A 25,212-nucleotide genomic window follows, 5' to 3' on the forward strand; every position below is an offset into this window, starting at 1 on the left:
ATGCTTAGGATCTAAATCTTACCTTCTAGGAAGAGAAGCAGTGATTTCAAGTTAAGAATAATTAGTACTGTGCCTTGCTAGGTACCTGGTGTTTGAAGTCCTTTTAGTTTCACTTTCACATCCTAATGTGCTTTTAATTTTTATTTAAATTAGTGGTGTGTATGTGTCTCTGTGTGTGTGTGTGTGTGTGTGTGTGTGTGAAATGTTATACCCTACTCTTTTCTGCATGCTATGAATTTACATTACATGTGTTTTTTAAGTAATTTGTATCCCTGGCCAGTGGTTCAGTGGATAGAACATCGGCCCTATGTGTGGATGTCGCAGGTTCAATTCCCAGTCAGGGCACACAGGAGAAGCGACCATCTGCTTCTCTTCCACATTCTCTCCCCTTTCCTCTCCCACAGCCAGTGGCTCAGTTGATTCGTGCATGGCCTAGCACTGAGGATAACTCAGGTTGCTCCAAGCGGTCAGCTTCAGGCACTAAAAATAGCTCAGTACTTGACCATAGGCCCAAGACAGGGTTGCCAGGTGGTTCCTGGTTGGGGTGCATGCAGAAGTCTGCCTCACTGTCTCCCCTCCTCTCACCTAAAATAAAAAAAATGTAATTTGTAATAACTGCATTGTAATAATTCTACCATCCTACCTTAGAGTTTTAATTTTCTTGAAGATGTTCTTTTATTAAGTTATGTCTGTTGTAGATATATGATTTTCATAACATACACTACTGGATCTCCTCATAAACTATGTGAAGTGTTTTTCTTTGATAAGTTTTGTCTGTGTTTGAAAGGTGTACCGATTTGACTTTTTTTTTAATTCATTTTAGAGAGGAGAGAGAAAGGGAGAGAGAGAGACAGAGAGGAAGAGAGAGAGGAAAGAGAGACAGAGAGAGAAGGTGGGGAGGAGCTAGAAGCATCAACTCCCATATGTGCCTTGACCAGGCAAGCCCAGGGTTTCGAACTGGCGACCACAGCATTTCCAGGTCAATTCTTTATCCACTGCGCCACCACAGGTCAGGCTGACTTTCTTTTTTTTGGCAGGACAACCTTGGATCTCAGTTCAGCCACATGAGTCTTGCCCACCAGCCGTCTGCGGATGGTTCTGACCCTCATGCTACCATGTTCCAGTCCACTGTTGTTCTTCAGTCTCCACAGCAGTCTGGTTACATCATGACAGCAGCTCCTCCACCACCACTACCACCACCTCCCCCTCCGCCACCTCCCCCTCCTCCTCTACCAGCTGGGCCGCCAGTCCCTACTGCTGGCTATTCTGCTTCTGGTCATCCTGTCAGCCAGCCTGTGCTCCAGCAGCAGGGATATCTTCAGCAGCCCTCACCACAGGTACATCACTTTTTTCAACTAAGCTTCTCATTTAAGATCAATTTTAATGTTAGAGTTTAATTTCACAGGGAAAGAATTTGTGAAAACGTGTAAGCAAAGCTTGCCATCATTTTCTTTCCTCTGGAATTTTCAAATGTGTGCTAGACAACTGCATGATTGCTGGGTAATTAAACTATGTGCTCTTGGCCCTGGCCGGTTGGCTCAGTCGTAGAGCGTCAGCCTGGCGTGCAGGAGCCCCAGGTTCAATTCCCAGCCAGGGCACAAAGGAGAAGCGCCCGCCTGCTTCTCCACCCCTCCTCCTCTCCTTCCTCTCTGTCTCTCTTTTCCCCTCCCGCAGCAAAGGCTCCACTGGAGCAAAGTTTGCCTGGGCGCTGAGGATGGCTCTGTGGCCTCTGCCTCAGGTGCTAGAATGGCTCTGGTTGAAACAGAGCGACGCCCCAGATGAGCAGAGCATCGCCCCCCGGTGGGCATGCCAAGTGGATCCCGGTCAGGCGCATGCTAGAGTCTGTCTGACTGCCTCCCCGTTTCCAGCTTCGGAAAAATACAAAAAAAAAAAAACAAAAAAAAAACTATGTGCTCTTGGAGTTTTCTTCTGACTCCACCTGGTTTGTTTTTTATAATTAGCTTAGGAGAAACACAATAAAGTAAATGCACTATAAAAATAAAATGCATTTCTGGCCCTGGCCGGTTGGCTCAGCAGTAGAGCGTGGGCCTGGCGTGCGGGGGACCCGGGTTCGATTCCCGGCTGGGCACATAGGAGAAGCGCCCATTTGCTTCTCCACCCCTCCCCCTCTCCTTCCTCTCGGTCTCTCTCTTCCCCTCCCACAGCCAAGGCTCCATTGGAGCAAAGATGGCCCGGGCGCTGGGAATGGCTCCTTGACCTCTGCCCCAGGCACTAGAGTGGCTCTGGTCGCGGCAGAGCGACGCCCCAGAGGGGCAGAGCATCGCTCCCTGGTGGGCAGAGCGCGTGCCGGGTATCCCGGTCGGACGCATGCGGGAGTCTGTCTGACTGTCTCTCCCCGTTTCCAGCTTCAGGAAAAAAAAAAAAAAATTTAAAAATAAATAAATAAAATGCATTTCAAGAAGAAATAGATTAGTTTGGAGAGAATTAACATCTTAACACTATTGAATTTTCTAGGGTAAGAACATGTTATCTCTCAGTCTACTTAGATCTTCCTCAGTTCTCAACAGTATTTTGTAGTTTTCATTATACAAGTATTACACATATCTTATTAAATATAACCCCTAAGTATTTCGTATTTTTAAATATCCTAAGAGATTTTTTTTCAATTAAAGTTGACATTTAATATTATGTTAGTTTCCGGTGTACAGCATAGTGCTTAGACATTTATTTATATAGTGTACCAAGAGATCCCCCATAAGTCTATTACCCAGCTGATGTGAGGTGGTATCTCATTGTGGTTTTAATTAGCATTTCTCTGATGATTAGTGGCATTGAACATCTTTTTATATGTCTGTTGGCCATTTGTATGTCCTCTTTCAAAAAATATCTATTTGCATCCTCGCCCTTTTTTTTTTTTCTTTTTCTTTTTTTTTTTTTTTTTTTGACAGAGAGGCAGAGAGAGGGACAGATAGGGACAAACACACAGGAAGAGAGAGAGATGAGAAGCATCAGTTTTTCTTTTCTTTTTTTTTTAATTTTTATTCATTTTAGAAAGGAGAGAGAGAGGGGGAGAGAGAGAGAGAGAGAGAGAAGAGAAAGAAGGGGGGGAGGAGCAGGAAGCATCAACTCCCATATATGCCTTGACCAGGCAAGCCCAGGGTTTCGAACTGGCAACCTCAGCATTTCCAGGTCGGTGTTTTATCCACTGCGCCACCACAAGTCAGGCGAGAAGCATCAGTTTTTCATTGCAGCACCTTAGTTGTTCATTGATTGCTTTCTCCTATGTGCCTTGACCAGGCAAGCCTGGGGTTTCAAAGCGGCGACCGCAGTATTCCAGGTCGATGCTTTTATCCATAATGCCACCACAGGATAGGCACTAACTAATTTTATCTGTGCATGCCCTTATCAACTTGAGGACATTCTTTTCTATTCCTACTTTGCTGAAAGTCTTTACCATGAATGGATATTAAATCTTGTAAAATATTTTTCTGTACCTGTTTAGGTGATCATATCATTCCCCCCCTTTATTGATACTGTTTTTTTGTTTTGTTTTTTTACAGAGAGTCAGAGAGAGGGATAGATAGGGACAGGCAGACAGGAACGGAGAGAGATGAGAAGCATCCATCATTAGTTTCTCGTTGTGACACCTTAGTTGTTCATTGATTGCTTTCTCATATGTGCCTTGACCATGGGGCTACAGCAGACCAAGTAACCCCTTGCTCCAGCCAGCAACCAAGGGTCCAAGCTGGTGAGCTTTGTTCAAACCAGATGAGCCTGCGCTCAAGCTGGCGACCTCGGGATCTTAAACCTGGGTCCTCCGCATCCCAGTCCAATGCTTTATCCACTGCGCCACCACCTGGTCAGGCTTTTGATACTGTTTTTAATGTAGGTATGCCACATTGCTACTTGTTTTCCATTTGTCCTATGTTTTATTTTATTTCTTTCTGCTTCTTTTCCTACTCTTTGTGTTATTAGAATACTTTCAGTGTTTCATTTTCTTCTCTCAATGCTTTATTTTATCTATAGCCTTTTGAATCTTGTGTTTGTAAGTTCCTTCAGGGACTACTGTATATATTTTTAGCTTATCACAGTCTACCTCAGTTTGATATGAAACTATAAGTACAATATCTTAGTCATGTTAACAGTATAATTCTTTTTCCCCTCTCTCCATTGTTGTCATATATATTACAAGTATATACATTATAAACAAAAAATGGTGTTATAATTTCTGCCTTAAACAGTAATGTCTATTAAGAGAAAAAAAATATTTATATATACACATACTGAAAAATATAATAATGTATAAGATCTGAAATCAGAATATATACCTACTGATTGCTAGCATTTCCAAGAAAAGTTAAGGGATCACATCTGTATGGTATATAATATTTCAAAGACAAAAGGATAATACAGTAAATATAGGAGATTCTTGGCTTATAACTGATCTAGAAATTATTTGCTTGGCAGATTTCCAGATGAAATGGGCACTCTTTAAGATCTCCACAGGTCTCTGTCTTTTTGTACTAACCCAGTCAGAAAAGCAGAGCCTGAGCGAGCCTGTGAACCAAGTAAAATTAACTACCATCTATTTCTACATCACTGGATTATTCTTCACTTTAGACTAGATTAGATTACTTTAAGAGAATTTTAAAGCTGATATAAATAGCTCTGGAAGGAAACTAAATCAAGCTAGTCTTATTGGCATTTTTTCCACATTTACTAAGGTATTTTTGACAAATAAAATTTGTATATTGGCATTTTAATTTGCATTAGAAATAGGAGGAAAAGTAAGGAATGGAACCAGTACAATTGTATTTCTATGTGGGAATGGATAAAGTTACTTATTTATATAATGATTGCTATTCAACATTTAAATTGAATGAGCTAGCAGTACATGTTTCAACCAAGAAAAATCTCAAAAACAATGTTAATTGCAAAATAAGTTGCTTGAAATTATAATTGAGTGCCATAAATGTACATTTGTTAAATTCTCAACAATACTTGCATATGTATGTATATTAAACACATAGGAATAATATAGTATTCTAACTACAAGATAATGACTTTTTTGTGGAATATAGAACAAAGCAATGTTGGCATGAGCCTTCAGCTATTTCAGTAATGTTTGGTTTTCTAAAATAGAAAAGACAATCTGAAACAAAAAATAGCCAAAAAATTAAAATCTACTAATCTTGATGGGTATACTGTATGTTTTAATTTTTTGTTTAATTTTTTCAGTTAAAGCCAGGAAAGTCCGTTTTTAGAGGATTGGTGTTGGAAAGAATTATTTCTCATTACACGCTGATATGCCTCACAGAAAAAAAAATTTATTGCAAGTAAAATTTATTTTTTCTCTCTTGATATTTATATCCTAGATGCCAGCCTGTTATTGTGCTCCAGGCCACTATCACTCCGGTCAACCTCAGTATCGCCCAGTCCCTTCTGTCCATTACAATTCACATCTAAACCAGCCAGTGCTGCAGCCTGCACAGCAGGCAGGTGAGTAGTATTTTTGTCATTGATTCTTAGCTTTTGGGTATTGCTTTTTTTATCCTGCTTTATTTCAGTCTTACTATTAAGATACTGCCTCAGTCGATCAAGGGTCTCAGATATGTGCATAAGTATGAATATGCAAACCAATGATACTGAGAGTGGGCAGATCTTAGCACCTGCTGGCAAACACCACACTACCAGGTTTATATGCTAGAGGGCTGGGGGCCATGATGGGCTTGTAGGAGGTTGAGCACCCATGGTAAGCAGCCTCCTGGTGCTCACTGCCTTTGTAGTTGAACGTTTCTTTGCAGCCTGGTTAACCTTTGAGTAGTACAAACATTCATGTATGTCCTTGTGCCTCCTGACCATCCAGAGTACAGTCGTACATGTGTAAGGCAACATTAAAAAAGGCAAAATGTATGTTCTTCTTGTTTCCATAAATTGGTTATCAAACAAACATTATTTTAAGGTAATAAAATTGTAACTCTAGCCTGACCTGTGGTGGCGCAGTGGATAAAGCGTCGACCTGGAAATGCTGAGGTCGTCGGTTCGAAACCCTGGGCTTGCCTGGTCAAGACACATATGGGAGTTGATGCTTCCAGCTCCTCCCCCCTTCTCTCTCTCTGTCTCTCCTCTCTCTCTCTCTCTCTCTCTCTCTCTCTCTCTCTCTCTCTCCCTCTCCTCTCTAAAAATGAATAAATTTAAAAAAGTTTTTTTTTTTTAATTGTAACTGTAACTAATTTCATTTTTTGAAAAAAAAACCTCACTCCTGGAGGTCAGCAAGCATGAAAAAAACTCACTACACAAAAGGTTAATCCACCAATGATAACAACAAAAGAGAGGCAAGGCAAGTTAAAATGTCTCCTGAACCTAAATTTGATTGAGAACTCTAGCCTAGTAAAAAAATTTTATGTCTCACTAACAGTAGGACTGCCTTGAAAAGGAATGATGTTCTTAATACATCTTTTTTTGTGTGTTTGTTTGTTTGTTTAGTTTGCGTGTATAGTGAAAGGTATTTTTAAACCTAATGCAATCTAATACTAGGCATAGCAAATGTATTAAAACTCAAAGATTATTTTCCTTTTGCCACTTTCAAATTTTCTTTAAGCATTCAATGAAAACAATTTATCTCAGTGTGTAAAAGTATCTTATTTTAGTGAACTCATTTCTATCTGTGCTTTCCAGCTAGAGGTATTCTTCCACCATAGATATTTAATAAAGTATTTTTTCAGCCTTTCATAAGTCTAGGTGTTGAAGTCAAATTTGTATTGGTTTCTTTGAAGCTTTTTAGCTACTTGTCACCATTGGAGGCTCTCAGAATATGTCAGCATGACTCACTGAGGCCACATAATTCTCCAGCTTCATTTAGGCAGTTTCTTGCTCTTAATATCATTTGGAAGTCTTTAAGGGATGCTACAGTTTCAGGAAGAAGACTGCTGCTCTGGGCAGTCTGATGAGAAGTGTTCTTGTTTCTCATCACTTATGCAGTCTTCAGTGATCATTGTGACTTACCAGCTTCCTTTATAAGATAGGATTTTTTTAAACAAAAGAAGGGAAAGAGATGAAAAGCATTAACTCATAGTTGCGTTACTTTAGTTGTTCATTGATTGCTTTCTCATACATGCCTTGACCAGGGGTTCCAGCCGAGCCAGTGACCCCTTGCTCAAGCCAGCAACCATGGGATCATGTCTATAATCCCATGCTCAAGCTGGTGACCTCAGAATTTCGAACCTAGGACCTCAACATCCCAGGTAGACCCTATATCCACTGTTCCTCCACTGGTCAGGCAAGATCTGATTCTTATCATCCCTGCAGTGGAAATTCCAGGTCCTTAATCTTTTACATCTAGCAGTTGTCTTCTACTCAGTATGTAGGTTCTTCCTTTTTGTGCGTTGCTGGCCCTGTATTATATGTGTGACGGATGTTCTTCCAAAGGATGTTGAGTATAAGCATTGGTCTTTGGTCAACTTAGAATTTGCCCTCTGTCTCAACTATGACTCTTAGTTTTAGGTTTTCCTGAAATTTAATAATATAGTCCAGTTGTAATGTAAACTAATACATGCAATCATTTTGGAGAGCATGAAAAGTTCTTTATACATAGAAACATTGGTTGTGATGCCGCTCATTATCTTTTTTTTTTTTATATAAATAAATTTTTATTTTAATGGGGTGACATCAATAAATCAGGGTACATATATTCAAAGAAAACATTTCCAGGTTATCTTGTCATTTAGTTCTGTTGCATACCCATCACCCAAAGAGAGATCATCCTCCGTCACCCTCTATCCAGTTCTCTCTGTACCCCTCCCCCTCGCCCTCCTCCCTCCCCCCACCCCCCGTAACCACCCCATGCCTGTCCATGTCTCTTAGTCTCGCTTTTATGTCCCACCAATGTATGGACTCCTGCAGTTCTTGTTTTTTTCTGATTCGCCTATTTCACTCCGCATAATGTTATCAAGGTTCCACCATTCTGCTGTAAGTGATCCGATGTCATCGTTTCTTCTAGCTGAATAGTATACCATGGTGTATATGTGCCCCATCTTCTTTATCCAGTCTTCTATTTTTTTTACAGTGATTAAAAGCCTTTAAGCAAACTCTTGGCCAATACAGCAAGAATCCATAAAAGAGTAGTGTCCTTAACATGTTCACCAAGTCCAAATTGGCCCCATCACCATGCCAAATCCCTGAAAAATGCAACCCAACCACAGTTCAGTCTGTTAGGAGCTGTCACAAGGAGCAGGAGTCCAGGAAAAGTCCACATCCAGGAAAAGTCCGCATGGCACTGGAATTGTTGTCACCATTCTATACTTTGCAGCTCATGTCCAAGTCCCAATGACCGCTGCTTCTAGCTGGTAATGATTCAGGTAGACTGGAAAAGCCATTTGCAGCATGCGTGGATATGGAGCTTCTGTTCTCCTCTGCCTGGAGAGTTGTGACCAGGTGCTTTTCCCTGGAGCTCTGCGACTGTGGCATGGTAAAGAGAACCTTGGGATACACTAAGCTGGATGGCAAAAGTAAATTTATAATACAAGTTGGCAAAAGGGGGAAAAAGAGCTCTAAATTAGGAGTAGGTCTCAGCCTGAAATATGAGTGGGACATTGAGGTAGGAGGGATAAAGGAAACACTATATATTAAGCAAAGCAGCAGAAATAGGACTATCAACACCCACAACAGAGATCTTTTTTTTTTTTTATTTATTGATTTTACAGAGAGAGGAGGGGAGAGAACAAGAAGTATCAAGTCATAGTTGCTTCACTTTAATTGTTCATTGATTGCTTGTTGCACATGCCTTGACCAGGCAAGCCCAGGGTTTTGAACCAGCAACCTCAGCATTCCAAGTCAATGCTTTATCCACCGCGCCACCACAGGTCAGGCAACAACAGAGATCTTTGAGGGAAGAATAAAAAACCTGACTATTCAGGCAAAACATAGTTAAGTGGCCCTTGTGCAAATGAGATCAGTTTACCTGCTTCTTGGAAGAAATACCCTAGGCTCGTCCACAGTGTCGTAGATGGGGCCGATGGCCCTGGGCCCCTTCAGCCTTTAATATATTATTTCATTCTTCTAGAAATTATTTTCCAAGTTTTCCTAGAAACTCAGTCACTCAGCCTCAATGACTGATTTTTCATATTGTTTTTATCTTGATTTTTTCTCTCAAAATTATAATACAGATTATAGTTCATTCCATGATAATAAAGAGTGATTTACCTTCATGTTCCCCATTCAAGTACCTTGTGTGTGACTAATTAATATAGTTCATTAGTACATCCTATTAATGGAGCAGTCAGAGGTTTTTTGTTCTGTATTGTGTGAGCTTATTAGTTTTGTTCTTTATGACTAAATTTTTGTAAAATTGCCTGCGAAATTAAAATTTAGTCACAGGTTGACCAGTGTACTTGTACTAATGCATTCCTGCAAAAAAATATTTCTGCTTAATGGAAAACAAGTGAAAATGACACTTCTAATTGAAGGCCAAAATAAGTATGACAGATAGCTTGTGTTTATCATCAGTCATATTTTAATTTGGGGTTTTTTTTACTAATGCTGGTTATGGTGAGAAGGAAGAAAACAATGAGTAAGTTAGATTGCATCTGGTTAATAAAGGCACAGAAAGAGAATATGTCTGAATAGTTTTTGACATTGTTTGACTCATAGAGTCAATCACAATACAGCACTTTATAACTGGAGTTGGTCCTTCCAGTTATTTTATATAGTATCTTCTTAACTTATAGCTTAAGTTAGTTGAATCTCATGTAATTTGATGAAGAAAAGAGAAATAAATGCTTAAAGCATCCTTATCTGAAAGGGAGAGAAAATCTGTTGTGCTAGTAAATACAATAGAAATTTTCCTTAAAAGAGAAGTTTGGTAGGGCCAGTGCCAAGTATTGTGTTGGTAGTTATACTGAATTTTTGTTATAGGATTTACATATTTTAAAATGTAAATAACCTGAAGACTTTTGTAGTTAATGGTTATTTTTTATGGCAAACCTTGCAGAAAATGTGCATTTGTTTGTAGGTATCCTAATAGAAAAATAAAATGCATTGAGAAATGGACAGTTTTTTGTTTCTGATTTTTTTTCACAGATTTATAGCAATTTGTCTCAGTAATTTACATTTTTATATGTAAGCATCATACTTCCTGGGTTTATTTTTCTTACTTTTTTCCTTATATTTTCTTACATTCTAGCATATCAACCTGATAAAATCAGAAATTGTGACATCTTACACTTTTTTTCTTTGAACATTTAAGTAAGCAAGTTTCTTTTATTGCATAAAAGGGTGAAATTAATTATTTAACCAAATAATGAAAACATTGATATAGATCTGGAACAATTTTTCTTCACTGAGGCACAAGTAAATAAATTTTTAAATATTTGTGTATTAACTTTAAAGAAAGTTTTGCCATAAATTAGCAAACCCAATTGAATCAAGTGTTCTTAGACCAGGTAGGGTATGGGCAGTTAAATATAGGGTTTTCTATTATTTTCCCTTTTGGAGAAAGAGAAAGGATGAAATATTTTGATCTTTTATCCATGTGTGTACCAGAAGACCATAATAGTTACTGGTTTCCTTGACAGTACACCTCCAGCCTGTTAGAGGAATGGAATTGAAATCAGGACTAACATTACTGCTGAGGAATGAATATACAAAGCTTTTGTTGTGAATATGAAACTATTATAATAATTCAAAACAAGGTAGAATCAACCTCTGCCAACAGAGATAGAAGAAATTCTGGCTACATAAGGCTTTTCAGACAATGTAGTGTATAAAGTGAAAGAAAACGAAATAGGAGTCAAATCCTGACAGCCCTTGTTTTCAACAGGTTTTAGGTGTACCACTTAAAGCCTCTGGGTTTCAGTTTAATTATTTTCCAAGTTAGGGAGCTTGGAAAGCTTACTGTATTGTCTATTGAAGCCTCTCTGTACCCTAAAATTCCATGATTCTGTGTGTCTATCTTATGTGAGTCATTTCTAGTTCAGAAAGGTGGGAAGATCAGAGAATTGGTTTGCATTAACAACTTACTGCCAAGAACTGGAGTCTTAGAAGCAGCGATTTCAAAAGGTGGTTACTTACCAGTTACAGTAAATAAGGATTTGTTATCTTAACTCTTTATCATAAAATGTACAGCTTGGAGTCTATGAAGTATACTACATATAGCGAGCTTGTTAGACTTACAAAGAAGCCTTTTTCTGCAGCTAGTGATTATAGCCAAGAATTTGGGTTTATGAGGCCCTGTCTTTTCTATGTAGCTGCTTTCATTCTTACAATTCTTTTAAAAAGTTTGCAGCTTCAGCATATAAGTTTAATATTTTGCAATAATTTGCCTTGTTTCTGAGCTGTTGGATTCGGGGCCGTGGCACTGTCTGAGAGGTTTACATTTCTCACAGTGAACCGGTCTCTTTTTCAGCTGCTTCCTGGCTTCTTTTTACTCAGATTTCCACAGCTTTTTTCTTTCTTCCTTTTTTTTTTTATATTGTATTTAGGTATTAAGATTTGCTTATAATTTGCATTAATTGTAATGCCCGTTAATCATGCATCATACTCAGCAATAGGGATTTGAATTTAAATGACAACCTTAGCTTAATGTAATTTACCTTTTAAAAATTTGTGTAGTTTACTATTGCTTTAATTTCTTTTCCAAAGCAGATTTGGATGGCAGATTCAGTTTGGTTTGGAGCTTTAATTTTTAAAAGTTTGATGTCTTAATTATGCCAAACTCATTATTAAAAGTCAAATACATCTCTTTTCCTCTTGTTACATAACTTTTTAAAATTATTATGCATAAAGCATGCCATCAAGTAAGATACCTAAAAGCATTTGAAGCTACCTGGGCTCTGACCAGGGTGACAAATTTGTTTTTCTTCCAAATTGTGATATTGTATGCATGTGGGAAGCAAAATGACTGTAAAACTAAATAACATTTTAGTTTGCAACCAGTGGATGAATTAAAAAGAATGTCAAAGCATTATAATCTCAGTCTCAGCTTTTCAGATAACTTAGAACCATGTGGTCCCCAAGTTTTATTACCAGCAGACTATTGTAGGATCCTGATGAGCTACACTGTGGAGGAACATTTTAGGATAAACAGTCTAAGATGCACAGAATATTAGCAGCATTGCAAGGTGCAAATTTAAGTAACTAGGAGGTAAAAGGGAAACAAGGAAGAAAGGGCCCTGCAGGATAATGATAAAGGATTTAGCTGTCAGATAGGGACTTTGCACACAAAGTCTCTGTCTTTACTGACAACCTTAGGTAGGAGTAAGAAGAATTTTGTATTTATATTACTAGATTGGTAGCCCTGGCTATCATTTTTTTGTTGATTCTGTGAGCATTTCTTAGTATTGTGTGACCAGCACAGATTCAGACATTGTGTAATACCTACAAATCCACCTATTTCCCTTTTCCCTTCTCCATTAACCTGCCGCCACTGAAATATGGAGCCAATGTATCAGGTAAGTACCCTTGAGTTATATAGACTCTTCATCGGAGTGTCGTTTAAATAGCTGTGAGCCATAATCTCTATGGTTGTTAATAGGTTTGTTTTTTTGTGTTTGTATTTATGTTTATTTCAGGCATAGAGGTAGGAGACGAGGGTTATAGAGGAGAAAGAATAGTGAAGGTGTCGCCGGTTCGAAACCTTGGGCTTGCCTGGTCAAGGCACATATGGGAGTTGATGCTTCCTGCTCCTCCCCCTTCTCTCTCTCTCTGTCTCTCTCTCTCACTCCTCTCTCTCTAAAAACTCAATAAATAAAATATTAAAAAAAAAAAAAATAATAGTGAAGGTGTGCTGTGTCTTCTTCCAAATTTACCTAAGGAGCTAGTTGGACTTGCCTGCTCACTAAAATAGTGCCACGGACATAGACAGCCCATGACTACAGATTTGAGGTTTTGATGATTTAGAAATAGTTCTCCTAATTTGTCCTGTAAATAACTAGTTACCAATAAATTCATGTTGGCAAAAGGGCTCCTCTGAAAAACTACCCTCACAGTACTTCAGCTATGCACGTTTAGTCTCTAAAAAAATTAATAATAAAATTTAATAAACCTTACATTTATGACTATTCTGACTAAGCAGTTCTTCATTTCTTTTTATCTTTCTAATTATATCTAATCCATATTAAGCGTGCTTTTCTTATCATAAGTGCTAGTTCTGGTCACCTATTTAAAATAAAACTAGCACCTGACCAGGCGGTGGCGCAGTGGATAGAGCATTGGACTGGGATGCCGAGGACCCAGGTTCGAGACCCCGAGGTCACTAGCTTGAGCACGGGCTCATCTGGTTTGAGCACAGTTCACCAGCTTGAGCCCAAGGTCGCTGGCTGGAGCAAGGGGTTACTCGGTCTGCTGAAGGCCCACAGTCAAGGCACATATGAGAAAGCAATCAATGAACAACTAAGGTGTCGCAACGAAAAACTAATGATGGATGCTTCTCATCTCTCTCAGTTCCTGTCTGTCTGTCCCTATCTGTCCCTCCCTCTGGCTCTCTCTCTGTATCTGTAAAAAAAATAAAATAAATAAAATAAAACTAGCTGGTTACAGCCTAGGCAATACTTTTCTGCTGAACACTCTGTTTCCTTCTTACTCTCTTCTCTGTTGAAGTGAAAGAGAGTTAAAAATAGAATATTCTTTGGAACTCTCCAGGGAAGTGCCTGAGCCATCAATTTATATTGTCCTAGTTCTCTGGGCTTGCAGAATTGATTGTGCTTTCCTATGAAAGTGCTGGAAGAAATGGGATAGCATCGCAACAGTTTGATCTATCAACAAAGGATAGCAGCAGTACTAAATAACACATTTATTCCTAACCTACAACCTACTCTTTTTCCAGATCATTGGATTACTTTCTCATATTTGACAGTCTTCAAACTATACTTTTGAAACTACTTTTGCCCCTCCCATTTGTCTGAATAATTAGATGTGGACCTGAACCACGGTGCCACTTTTCTCTGTAACATTTGATGCTCAGCAGCCTGAGTGCTTAAACACACATTTAGAGGAGCAACTTGAACCCTTCCTTACGATGTAAATTTTATTAAGGAAACATACATAAAGTGAGACATGTCATTAATTAGATGATCTTTTTTGTTGTTAAGAAATTATTTTATTAATGCTCTTGTCTTGCCTGACCAGGCGGTGGTGCAGTGGATAGGGCATTGGACTGGGACACAGAGAACCCAGGATTAAAACCCCAAGGTTGCTAGCTTGAGTGCAGGCTCATCCAGCTTGAGCGCAGGGTTGCTGACTTGAGCATGGCATCAGTGATACCATGGTCACAGGCTTGAGCCCAAGGTCGCTGGCTTGAGCAAGGGGTCACTTGCTCTGCTGTAGCTCCCCCTCCCCCCGTCAAGGCACATATTTTCATATGTGAAAAAGCAATCAGTGAACTGCTAAGGAGACTAAGGAACTGCAATGAAGAATTAATGCTTCTCATCTCTCTCCCTTCCTTTCTGTCCCTATCTGTCCCTCTTTCTGTCTCTGTTTCTGACACACACAAACGATTTTGTCTTACAGAAACTTTAGTAAGGTTCTTCTTGTCTTTAATTGGATTAGTAAAATGGTGTTTGGATATTTTGTTTGCTTTTAGTGCTTTCCAGCTGAATACAGTTGTCCCTCGCCGAATTGCAGTTCACTTTTCATGGTCTCACTGTATCGCAGATTTTTAAATTGTATATATCTAATTTCATATCACGGATTTTTTGCTATACCATGGGATTTTGTGGTATATGGATATTTTTATATATTATTTTAATTGTTTTTGTGGTAAAATAAGCATTTTATAGCCTAAAAAATTGAAAAACTATGAAAAATATAAAATGTATTAATTAAAACATTAAAAGAATATTACTGTATATTCACTGGTGAGAACCCATATAGAATTTTATATGTTGTTAAAATTACATACGTTTAAAGTGTAGAAAGTATTTAAGAGCATAGGAAGTGTTTATAAGAGTATGGGAAAGATTAATAACAGTCTGGGAAACATTTATACAAGTGTGGGGAGGGTTTATAAAGCCTTAAAATATATATAAATAATAAAATAAATATAAAGTCACCACTTCGCGGATTTTCGCATATCGCAGGGGGTTCTGGAACCTAACCCCGTGACAAATGAGGGACCACTGTATTTCTAGCTTTGCTAGTGATTATACTATTTTTTTTTTTTATTATACTAATTTTTACCAATGTAGAGCCCATGGCCTTATGTCATTTGCAAAAGTCCAGGAATATTATTGCAACTTTTAATATTCTGCTTTTTAGAAAATATACTAAAAAATTATATATTTTATAACCAGTTGTTTGTTTGTTGTAATTATTGGAATGAATAATCAAACATCTCGTTTCACTGCTAGAAAGCAGTTTAAATACTTGTCCTAATGCCAGTAAAGTTTGCCTCCAGGGGTACCAATTATACAAAGCATCAAATGTTAAATCAGGGGTAGTCAACCCTTTTATAACTACCACCCACTTCTGTATCTCTGTTAGTAGTAAAATTTTCTAACCGCCCACTGGTTCCACAGTAATGGTGATTTATAAAGTAGGGAAGTAACTTTACTTTATAAAATTTATAAAGCAGAGTTACAACAAGTAATGTAATAATAATTAGTATTTTATGTCAGATTTTTCACTAAGTTTGGTAGAATAAATCTTTATAAAACAACTTACTATAGTTAAATCTGTCTTTTTGTTTATACTTTGGTTGCTCCGCTACTGCCCACCATGAAAACTGGAACACCCACTAGTCGGCGGTAGGGACCAGGTTGACTACCACTATGTTAAATGGTGCTTTAAAAAAAACAAAACGTTGTGACAGCCTTAGATTCCTCAGGCCCTGACAACTTTCTGCTCAGTGTGGGTCAGAACTGATGGGTTTTCTTGCCTTGAATGTAAAAAGGAATGTAAAGCTATTCAGGGTATAGAAAATAGCCATTGCTTTATAAAACTTCAAGACTTCACCCATTATTTATACAAAATATATTTCCTTAGCCTGGCTAGGTGGTGGTACAGTGAATAGAGCGTCAACCTGGGACGCTGAGGATCCAGGTTCAAAACCCTGAGATCGCTGGCTTGAGCCCAGGGTTGCCAGCTTAAGCGTTGGATCACAGGCGTGACCTTATGGTCGCTTACTTGAACCCAGGGTTCCAGTCAAGGCACGTATGAGAAAGCAATCAATGAACGACTAAAGTTCCATAACTAGGAGTTGATGCTTCTCATCTCTCTCCCTTCTTGACTGTCTGTACCCTCTCCCACTCCCCTTGGCTAAATAAATAAATAATAATAAATATATAAAACAAAATATACTCCCTTATACACAGGTGTCCAGGCTAAAGATGACATTGTCCACTGGAGTCAAGTCTGACTTAGCAAAGCAACTCAAATTGTGGAGAAGAAAGCCAAAATTAGGAAAATTCTGCTAGAGAATTCTTGTCGTTGACTCAGGTGGAATGTGGCAACAGGGTATATACACTTGGAGCAAAGGCAGCCTTTGAGGCAAAATAGCAAAGCTAAAACCTAAAGAGCAACATTGACAATTGACATGGCAATAATTAGGCTGAGAGTCACAGACCAAGGAATGTGGAACTTGAAATAAGTCTTCCCCTTCTCAGTTATTTTATACACATATGAGTCTAATTACAGTCAAGAAGTGTAACCTGGAAATACAGAGGTTACAAACCATGTGTCTTGGGAGTAGTGAGCAAAGTAAGAGAAGGAGAGTACCTCCCAGGCAGAAGACATTATTGGCCGATAGTATGAACTCAGAGACACACCTGATCTTTTCTCAGCCCCCATGTTCATATAGCTACCATCTGGACTAATTCTTCAACAGCCTTTCACTCTGATTCCTACCGAATTTCCCCATGTATAAGACGATCCATGTATAAGACGCACCTTAATTTTGGGGCCCAAAATTTGAAAAAAAGTGTATTACATAAAGTTATTGAACTCACGTTTTATTCATCATAAAATTCATATAACTCCTCATCACTGTCAAAACTCCCATCCACCAGCAATGAGGAAAGAGTGGGAAATGCAAGTAAAAAAAAAAAGCTACAACCACTGTATAAGACGCACCGTTTTTAGACCCTGAATTTTTCGGGGAAGGGCTGTCTTATTCATGGGGAAATATGATAATTTGAATAACAGTGCTTATTCTCACAGATAATCTTTTTTTTTCTTTTTTCTGAAGTTGGAAACGGGGGGGGGGGGGGGGGTGTTAGTCAGACAGACTCCTGCATGCGCCCTACCGGGATCCACCTGGCATGCCCACCATGGGGCGATGCTCTGCCCATCTGGGGCGTCGCTCTGTTGCGACCAGAGCCATTCTAGCGCCTGAGGCAGAGGCCATAGAGCCATTCTCAGTGCCCGGGCTAACTTTGCTCCAATGGAGCCTCGACTGCAGAAGGGAAAGAGAGAGACAGAGAGGAAGGAGAGGGGGAGGGGTAGAGAAGCAGATGGGCGCTTCTCCTGTGTGTCCTGGCTGGGAATCGAATCCGGGACTCCTGCACAGCAGGCTGACACTCTACCACTGAGCCAACCGGCCAGGACCTCTCACAGATAATCTTGAATTCAAAAAATTTTTTTAATTCCTGGTTGATTATTTACAATAATTCTCTGTTTTCCTATAATTAAATTTATCTTGAGAGTTAGTTATGTGAAATTACAGTAAAAGTCTTCATTAACCAAAATTCTCAGAAAATGGAAAGTGGCTAGGTATTTAGTGTTCTGCTTATTTGAAATGTTTTACTGGAATATTCTTTCTATCTCACCATTTGCCCCTGAGAAAAGTAAAGTTTAGGATCAGACTGTGATGTGCAAATCCTAGATAAGCTTGTATGAACCACTCTGTGTTTTTGTCTCTTTGTCTAAAAAATGAGGATAACAATTATACCTGTTTCATGAGATTGTAAACATTAAATGAGTTAGCATATATAAAGTGCCTAGAACAGTGCCAAAAACCTAAAAATGTCATGTAAATATTAGGTATTAATAATACCTTATCATACCATCAAATAAATAAAAATTATGTAGTAGTCTAAATAAAAAGGCATAGAAATTTTGGGCTCAGTTTGTGTTTAAGCTGAATTCCAGAGTGGACATGAGAAACTGACATAGTTTGTTCTAAAGTATTTACTTTTTGTCTTGTTAGCCTATTGACACTTTCCTTCTTCCTTAAAGTGGAGTACAGAGTTCAGATCAGTTCTTTTTTCATCCTTGGATTGTTAGCTTTAGGTTTAAATATGTTCTAAGAGAATTTACACCTGACCAGGTGGTGCAATAGAATAGAGCATCAGACTGGGATGCAGAGGACCTAGGTTCGAAACCCCAAGGTCACCAGCTTGAGCTCAGGGTCACTGGCTTGAACCCAAGGTCGCTGGCTTGAGCAAGGGGTGACTCGCTCTGCTGTACTCCCTCCCCCCCCCAGCTCAAGGACATAGGGGAAAGCAATCAGTAAACAACTAAGAATAGGCCCTGGCCGTTTGGCTCAGTGGTAGAGCGTCGGCCTGGCGTGCAGAAGTCCCGGGTTTGATTCCCAGCCAGGGCACACAGGAGAAGCGCCCATCTGCTTCTCCACCCCTCCCCCTCTCCGTCCTCTCTGTCTCTCTCTTCCCCTCCTGCCGACGCTCCATTGGAGCAAAGATGGCCCGGGCGCTGGGGATGGCTCCTTGGCCTCTGCCCCAGGCGCTAGAGTGGCTCTGGTCGCAACAGAGCGACGCCCTGGAGGGGTAGAGCATCGCCCCCTGGTGGGCAGAGCATCGCCCCCCTGGTGGGCGTGCCGGGTGGATCCTGGACGGGCGCATGCGGGAGTCTGTCTGACCGTCTCTCCCCGTTTCCAGCTTCAGAAAGAAAAAAAAAATACAAAAAAAAAAAAAAAACAACAACTAAGAATACTAAAGAGCTGCAGTGAAGAATTGATGCTTCTAATCTCTCTCCTTGTCTGTCTGTCCCTCTCTCTGTCACACACAAAAAAAGAAAAAGAAAATTTACTTAAATACTTTGCTTCCCATAGCCTTGTATTTTTTTAAGGTTTTTATGTCTTTTTTTTCCTCCAGAAATGTTCAAATAAAACCTTCATTTAAAAGCTTTACATATTAGATATAAATTAAAACAGTTCTGGGTTCTTCCTTATCAAGTAAGCATTTTGAGGTTAATTACATAAAAACGATGGTTCAGCTGCTGTGCATTTTTTGAGGAAAGGCTTAGTGCATGGTCCCTGAATCCCAGGCTGAGGTGGTTTGTATTCGTGGGATTAAGATCCATTTTAATGAAAAGGTAATTCAATGTATTTAGCCTTATTATAAACATGTTGCCTTCAAATTTAAGCTTACCTTTGGTGTCAGAAACCATTCCTTCAATATGGACAGTAAGAAACTGGCCATTTCAGTCAACCTTTCGGCACCTAATAAAGTCCTGGTTTCATGTAGAAGCATATATTATTTTTATTTCATTCTGTGAAGAATATGTTTTTTCTTATTGTTTTATCAGTAAGCATAAATATTGAGTGCCACTTTTTTTGCCTTGGCTGTGTGATAACTGATATAGGTCTTTTGGGTTGTATTGTTTTGTTTTGTTTTGTTTTGTTTAATAGGGTTGATGTTAAAGTTTTTAACCTCACCCTTAAAAAACACACTGTTTTAGTTTTTTTAAAGGCATACATAAATCACAAGTGAACAAGAGAGTTTAGGGAATATATTTTCTTTTAAAGTGCTTAGCATCCTTATTTTTAATAGCTCAGCTGTTATTTAAGATCATGTTCCCATTTAGTTATGTTGCTTCTGGATGAAGTACTAGTATTAGTCATTTTTCTATTTTCCCAATCTGTAAAATCTAGAACTTCTGGTTAATTCTCACTGCTCTTTCACTTACAAACTGGTTCTCCACCAAAATTCTATTCTACCTTCATCTTCTCCTTTTCCCTCCACATCCCACATCCAGCCACTCCTGACTGTTCTCTGTTCTCTATTCCAAAAGCATTTTACTCATTTTTTGCTTTTTCAGATGTTTTTCTTTCTTTCTTTCTTTCTTTTTTTGTAGCAGAGACAGAGAGAGGGACAGATAGGGACAGACAGACAGGAAGGGAGGGAGATGAGAAGCATCAATTCTTCGTTGCAGCTCCTTAGTTGTTCAGTGATTGCTTTCTCATATGTGCCTTGACTGGGGGACTACAGCAGAGTGAGTGACTCCTTGCTCAAGCCAGTGACCTTGGGCTCAGGCTGGTGAGCTTTGCTCAAACCTGTCAAGTCTGCACTCATTCTCACTCTTGCCCTTTATTTTCCTAGGGTTAGAAGTGTGTCCGTGTATTTTTTTGACAATGTTTGGTATTTAAGATATGAATTAGAAAGACCTGTTATTTGATAAACTGAAAAATAGGGTTAAATGTTGATTATTATACTAAAGAGCAAGAAAGAAGTTTCTTCTGCTCATCCTTTACCTACAAGTTTAAGTATTATTGGAAAGTCACAGGGAGAAAGGTTTAAGAAACAGCATATTATCAATCACTTATTATAGATAAGGACTAGAATATATATTTTCTTGTACAAAGTTAGATTGATGAGAATTCATTTGAAACATGGCCATAATCATTTTCCTTTTTTTTCCTTTTTTTTTAAATGAGAGGAGGGGAGATAGAGAGACAGACTCCGCATACACCCAGACCAGGATCCACCTGCAAACCCATTCTGGGGCCGATGCTAGAATCAACCAAGCTATCCTCAGCACCCGGGGCCAGTGCATCAAATTAATTGAACCACTCACTGGCTATGAGAGTGGAAGAGAGAGAAGGGGGAGAGGGAGGGGAAGAGAAGCAGATTGTCACTTCTCCTGTGTGCTTTGATCTGGGTTTGAACCCAGGACATTCACACACCAGGCTGATGCTCAACCCACTCAGCGAACTGGCCAGGGCCAGCATCATTTTCTAAAACCTTTCACTTTTTTTAAAGGTATTTTGGGGTTTTTTTAGATTTTTATTTATTCATTTTTATTAGAGAGAGGGGGGAGAGGGAGAGGGAGAGGGAGAGATAGAGAGAGAACAGGGGTAGGAGCAAGAAGCATCAACTCCCATATGTGCCTTGACCAGGGTTTTGAACCGGCGACCTCAGCATTCCAGGTCGACGCTTTATCCACTGCGCCACCACAGGTCAGGCTAAAACCCTTCAATTTTTAAGGATTCACTCTAACTGGGTGTTTACTTTGTTGTTAATACTATAAGTTGCTTAGTTACCAGGTATACTTTGTATTTATGTCTTTAGAGAAGGTTGATGCTAGATTTTATTCAATTATTTGGTCATTGAATAGGGTCATCAAGACTTCTGGGTAACTATAGTGTTGGTGTTGTCTATATTCAATACCTGAGATGCAATCTTTGCCATTTCTTTTGTTTTAGGGATTAATAAGGTTGAAAATGAAAACTGATACTTAAAACAAAATACATTTATGTATTACCAGAGAAATCATTTCATTGACCTTTAGTTGTGGAGGTTTGTATAGGCAGAACCAGAGTCTGTTTCATCTTTGCAAAAGCTTTCCAAAACCCCATGTTAAGGGTGCTGCTATTACCAACCAGTGCAAAATTCTCAATAAAATTTAACAAGGAGCCCTATATTTTCATTTTGTACTGAGCCTCACAAATTATGTAGTTAGTCCTGGACCCCGAAACTAGTTGACATAATAGATTATAATACATACTAAATAGTAATTATCTGTGTGAACCAAGTCTCTGTGACCCTTTAAATATTTGGAATTGCAAAGAAAGTCTTTGTTTGTTTTTTTGGGGGGGTGGGTTTGTGTTTTGTATTTTGTATTTTTCTGAAGCCGGAAACGGTGAGAGACAATCAGACAGACTCCCGCATGCGCCCGACCGGGATCCACCCGGCACACCCACCAGGGGCAACGCTCTGCCCACCAGGGGGCGATGCTCTGCCCCTCCAGGGCATCGCTCTGCCGCGACCAGAGCTACTCTAGCGCCTGGGGCAGAGGCCAAGGAGCCATCCCCAGCTCCCGGGCCATCTTTGCTCCAGTGGAGCCTTAGCTGCGGGAGGGGAAGAGAGAGACAGAGAGGAAGGAGTGGGGGGGGGGGGGGTGGAGAAGCAAATGGGCGCTTCTCCTATGTGTCTTGGCCGAGAATCGAACCCAGGTCCCCCGCACGCCAGGCCGACGCTCTACCGCCGGCCAGGGCCACAAAGAAAGTCTTTGTACACAAATTTTATTTGAATGTATTTTAAGGGAGTCGGTTACCTAGAAGATAAATCTTTTAAATGTTAGCTCTCAGAGGGTTTTGTGAGATTTGCTGTTTAAACAAAATTGTCATTTTAAAACACAGAGTACGTGCTTCAAGTACAAAACATCCTACTAGATAAAATAAAATAAATTCAAAGTAGGACTTAATTCATTATGCCATTACAGGTTATCAAGTTATGCCCAACCAGCAGCAAAACTACCAAGGAATAGTTGGAATTCAGCAACCCCAGAGTCAGAGCCTCGTTGGTGGCCAACCCAACAGCATTGGGAATCAGATTCAAGGAGTTGTCATCCCCTATCCTTCAGTGCCATCATATCAGGTACGTTATCACTCACCAACTTAGACTGGAGGTGGTTTAAAAGAAATAGAATGTATATAGCTACAATGCATCATCTCTTCTTTTAATATGGGGACAATGCTCTGTAATACATAACTTTATAGTTTTAGGAGTCTTATTAGTCATAGCAGCTTTGTTTTACCCTCATTTTATTGCTTTATTCCTTCATTTCATTAATTTTTTAATTTTATTAATTTTAATTTATTGTGTTAACATGGATTCAAGTGTCCCACTCATTATAACAATCTCACCCCCCACCCTCGTGTTCCCCATTACACCCCCTTTGCCCGCTTCCCCCTAACTCCCTTGCCCTTTCCCTCTAGGATTTGTTGTCATGTTATCTGTATGTATGTTTTATGTATTTATAATCCCTTCACTTTATCTGATCCAATCCCCTCATCCCCCTTCCCTCTGACAGCTGTTCCTCAGGGCCCTATGACCTCTCCTCTGCCTCTATTCTATTGCTCAGTTCACTTTGTTCAATAGATTCCACATATAAGTTAAATCATATGATATTTGTCTTTCTCTGCCTGGCTTATTTCACTTAGCATAATAATTTCCAAATTCATCTATACTATCACAAAAGGTAACGTTTCCTTTTTCATGGCCACGTAGTATTCCATTGTGTATATGTACCACAGTTTTTTAATCCACTCGTCCACTGAAAGACACTTGGGCTGTTTCCAGATCTTGGCTATTGTAAACAATGCTGCAGTAAACATGGGGGTGCTTATCTTCTTGTGAATCAGTAATTTGGAATTCTTAGGATATATTCCTTAAAGTGGGATGGCTGGGTCAGAAAGCAGTTCCATTTTTAATTTTTTGAGGAAACACCATACTGTTTTCCACAGTGGCTGTACCAGTCTGCATTCCCACCAGCAGTGCAGGAGGGTTCCCTTTTCTCCACATCCTCGCCAGCACTTATTCTCTGTTGTTTTGTTGATGAGTGCCATTCTGACTGGTATGAGGTGATATCTCATTGTGGTTTTAATTTGCATTTCTCTGATGATTAGCGATATTGAACATTTCTTCATATGCCTATTGGCCATCTGTATGTCCTCTTTAGAGAAGTACCTGTCCAATTCCTTTACCTTTTTTTTTATTATTATTTTAATTTATTGTGGTTACATAGATTCTAGTGTCCCCTGAATGCATCACCCCTCCCCCATGTTCCCCACAACATCCACAACATCCCCCTTTTCCCCCTCCTCACAACGGCCTCCCCCATTCCATTCAGGATTAGCTTTTCTGCTCTCTATAACATTATATTATATGTGTATAATTTCACCAATCTCTTTCCCTTTTCTTTTTTTTAATTTTTTTTTATTTCTTTTTTAGAAGCTGGAAACGGGGAGAGACAGTCAGACAGACTCCCGCATGCGCCCGACCGGGATCCACCCAGCACACCCACCAGGGGCAACGCACTTCCCACCAGGGGTCGATGCTCTGCCCTTCCGGGGCGTCGCTCTGCGCAACCAGAGCCACTCTAGCGCCTGGGACAGAGGCCAAGGAGCCATCCCCAGCGCCCGGGCCATCTCTGCTCCAATGGAGCCTTGGCTGCGGGAGGGGAAGAGAGAGACAGAGAGGAAGGGGTGGGGGTGGAGAAGCAAATGGCGCTTCTCCTATGTGCCCTGGCCGGGAATCGAACCCGGGTCCCCTGCACGCCAGGCCGACGCTCTACCGCTGTCTTTCCCTTTTCTGATCCCTTCCTATTGTCCCCTTTCCCTCTGTCCGCTTTTCATCTCGACCCATTGATCCCGCCTCTGTCTCTATTCCATTCCTCAGTTCATATTGTTCATTAGATTTCTCAAATGAGTGAGGTCATATGATATTTTTCTTTCTCTGCCTGGCTTATTTCACTTAACATAATAGTTTCCAGGTTTATCTATGTTGTTGCAAAAGGTAAGATGGACCCATAGTATTCCATTGTGTATATATACCACTGCTTTTTAATCCATTCGTCTACTGACGGACACTTGGGCTGTTTCCAGATCTTGGCTATTGTGAACAATGCTGCCATAAACATGGGGCTGCATTTCTTCTTTTGAATCATTGATGTGGTGTCCTTGGGGTATATTCCTAAAAGTGGGATGACTGGGTCAAAAGGCAGTTCGATTTTTAATTTTTGAGGAATCTCCATACTGTTTTCCACAGTGGCTGTACCAGTCTGCATTCCCACCAGCAGTGCAGGAGGGTTCCCTTTTCTCCACATCCTCGCCAGCACTTTTTGTTTTGTTTTCTTAATGAGCACCATTCTCACTAGTGTGAGGTGATATCTCATTGTGGTTTTAATTTGCATTTCTCTAATGATTAGTGATGTTGAGCATTTTTTCATCTGCCTGTTGGCCATCTGTATCTTTTCTTTGAAGAAGTGTCTATTCATTTCTTTTGCCTATTTTTTTTTTAAGATTTTGTTTATTCATTATAGAGAGGGGAGAGAGAGAGAGAGAGAAGGGGGGAGGAGCAGGAAGCATCAACTCCCATATGTGCCTTGACCAGGCAAGCCCAGGGTTTTGAACCGGCAACCTCAGCGTTTCCAGGTTGATGCTTTATCCACTGCGCCACCACAGGTCAGGCCTTTTGCCCATTTTTTGATTGCATTGTTTATCTTCCTGGTGTGGAGTTTTACAAGTTTTTTTTATAAATTTTGGTTATTAACCCCTTATCAGACGTATTGTTGAATATGTTC

At 39.7% G+C, this 25,212-nt stretch overlaps 1 protein-coding gene across 8 annotated transcripts in view; it reads left to right on the forward strand.

Annotated features, from left to right (window-relative positions):
* The window catches only part of R3HDM1 (R3H domain containing 1), a 119,430-nt gene that overhangs the window by 56,811 nt on the left and 37,407 nt on the right, over positions 1-25,212 (forward strand). For all 8 annotated transcript variants that reach the window (XM_066345522.1, XM_066345526.1, XM_066345524.1 and 5 more), the window contains 3 exons: positions 1,038-1,337; positions 5,337-5,460; positions 22,351-22,505. In XM_066345522.1, the coding sequence (XP_066201619.1) occupies positions 1,038-1,337; positions 5,337-5,460; positions 22,351-22,505 (579 nt within the window). The remainder of the gene's footprint in view (positions 1-1,037; positions 1,338-5,336; positions 5,461-22,350; positions 22,506-25,212) is intronic.

This window comes from Saccopteryx leptura, chromosome 7 (genome assembly GCF_036850995.1).
Source record: "Saccopteryx leptura isolate mSacLep1 chromosome 7, mSacLep1_pri_phased_curated, whole genome shotgun sequence".
NCBI classification, from domain to species: Eukaryota; Metazoa; Chordata; class Mammalia; order Chiroptera; family Emballonuridae; genus Saccopteryx; species Saccopteryx leptura.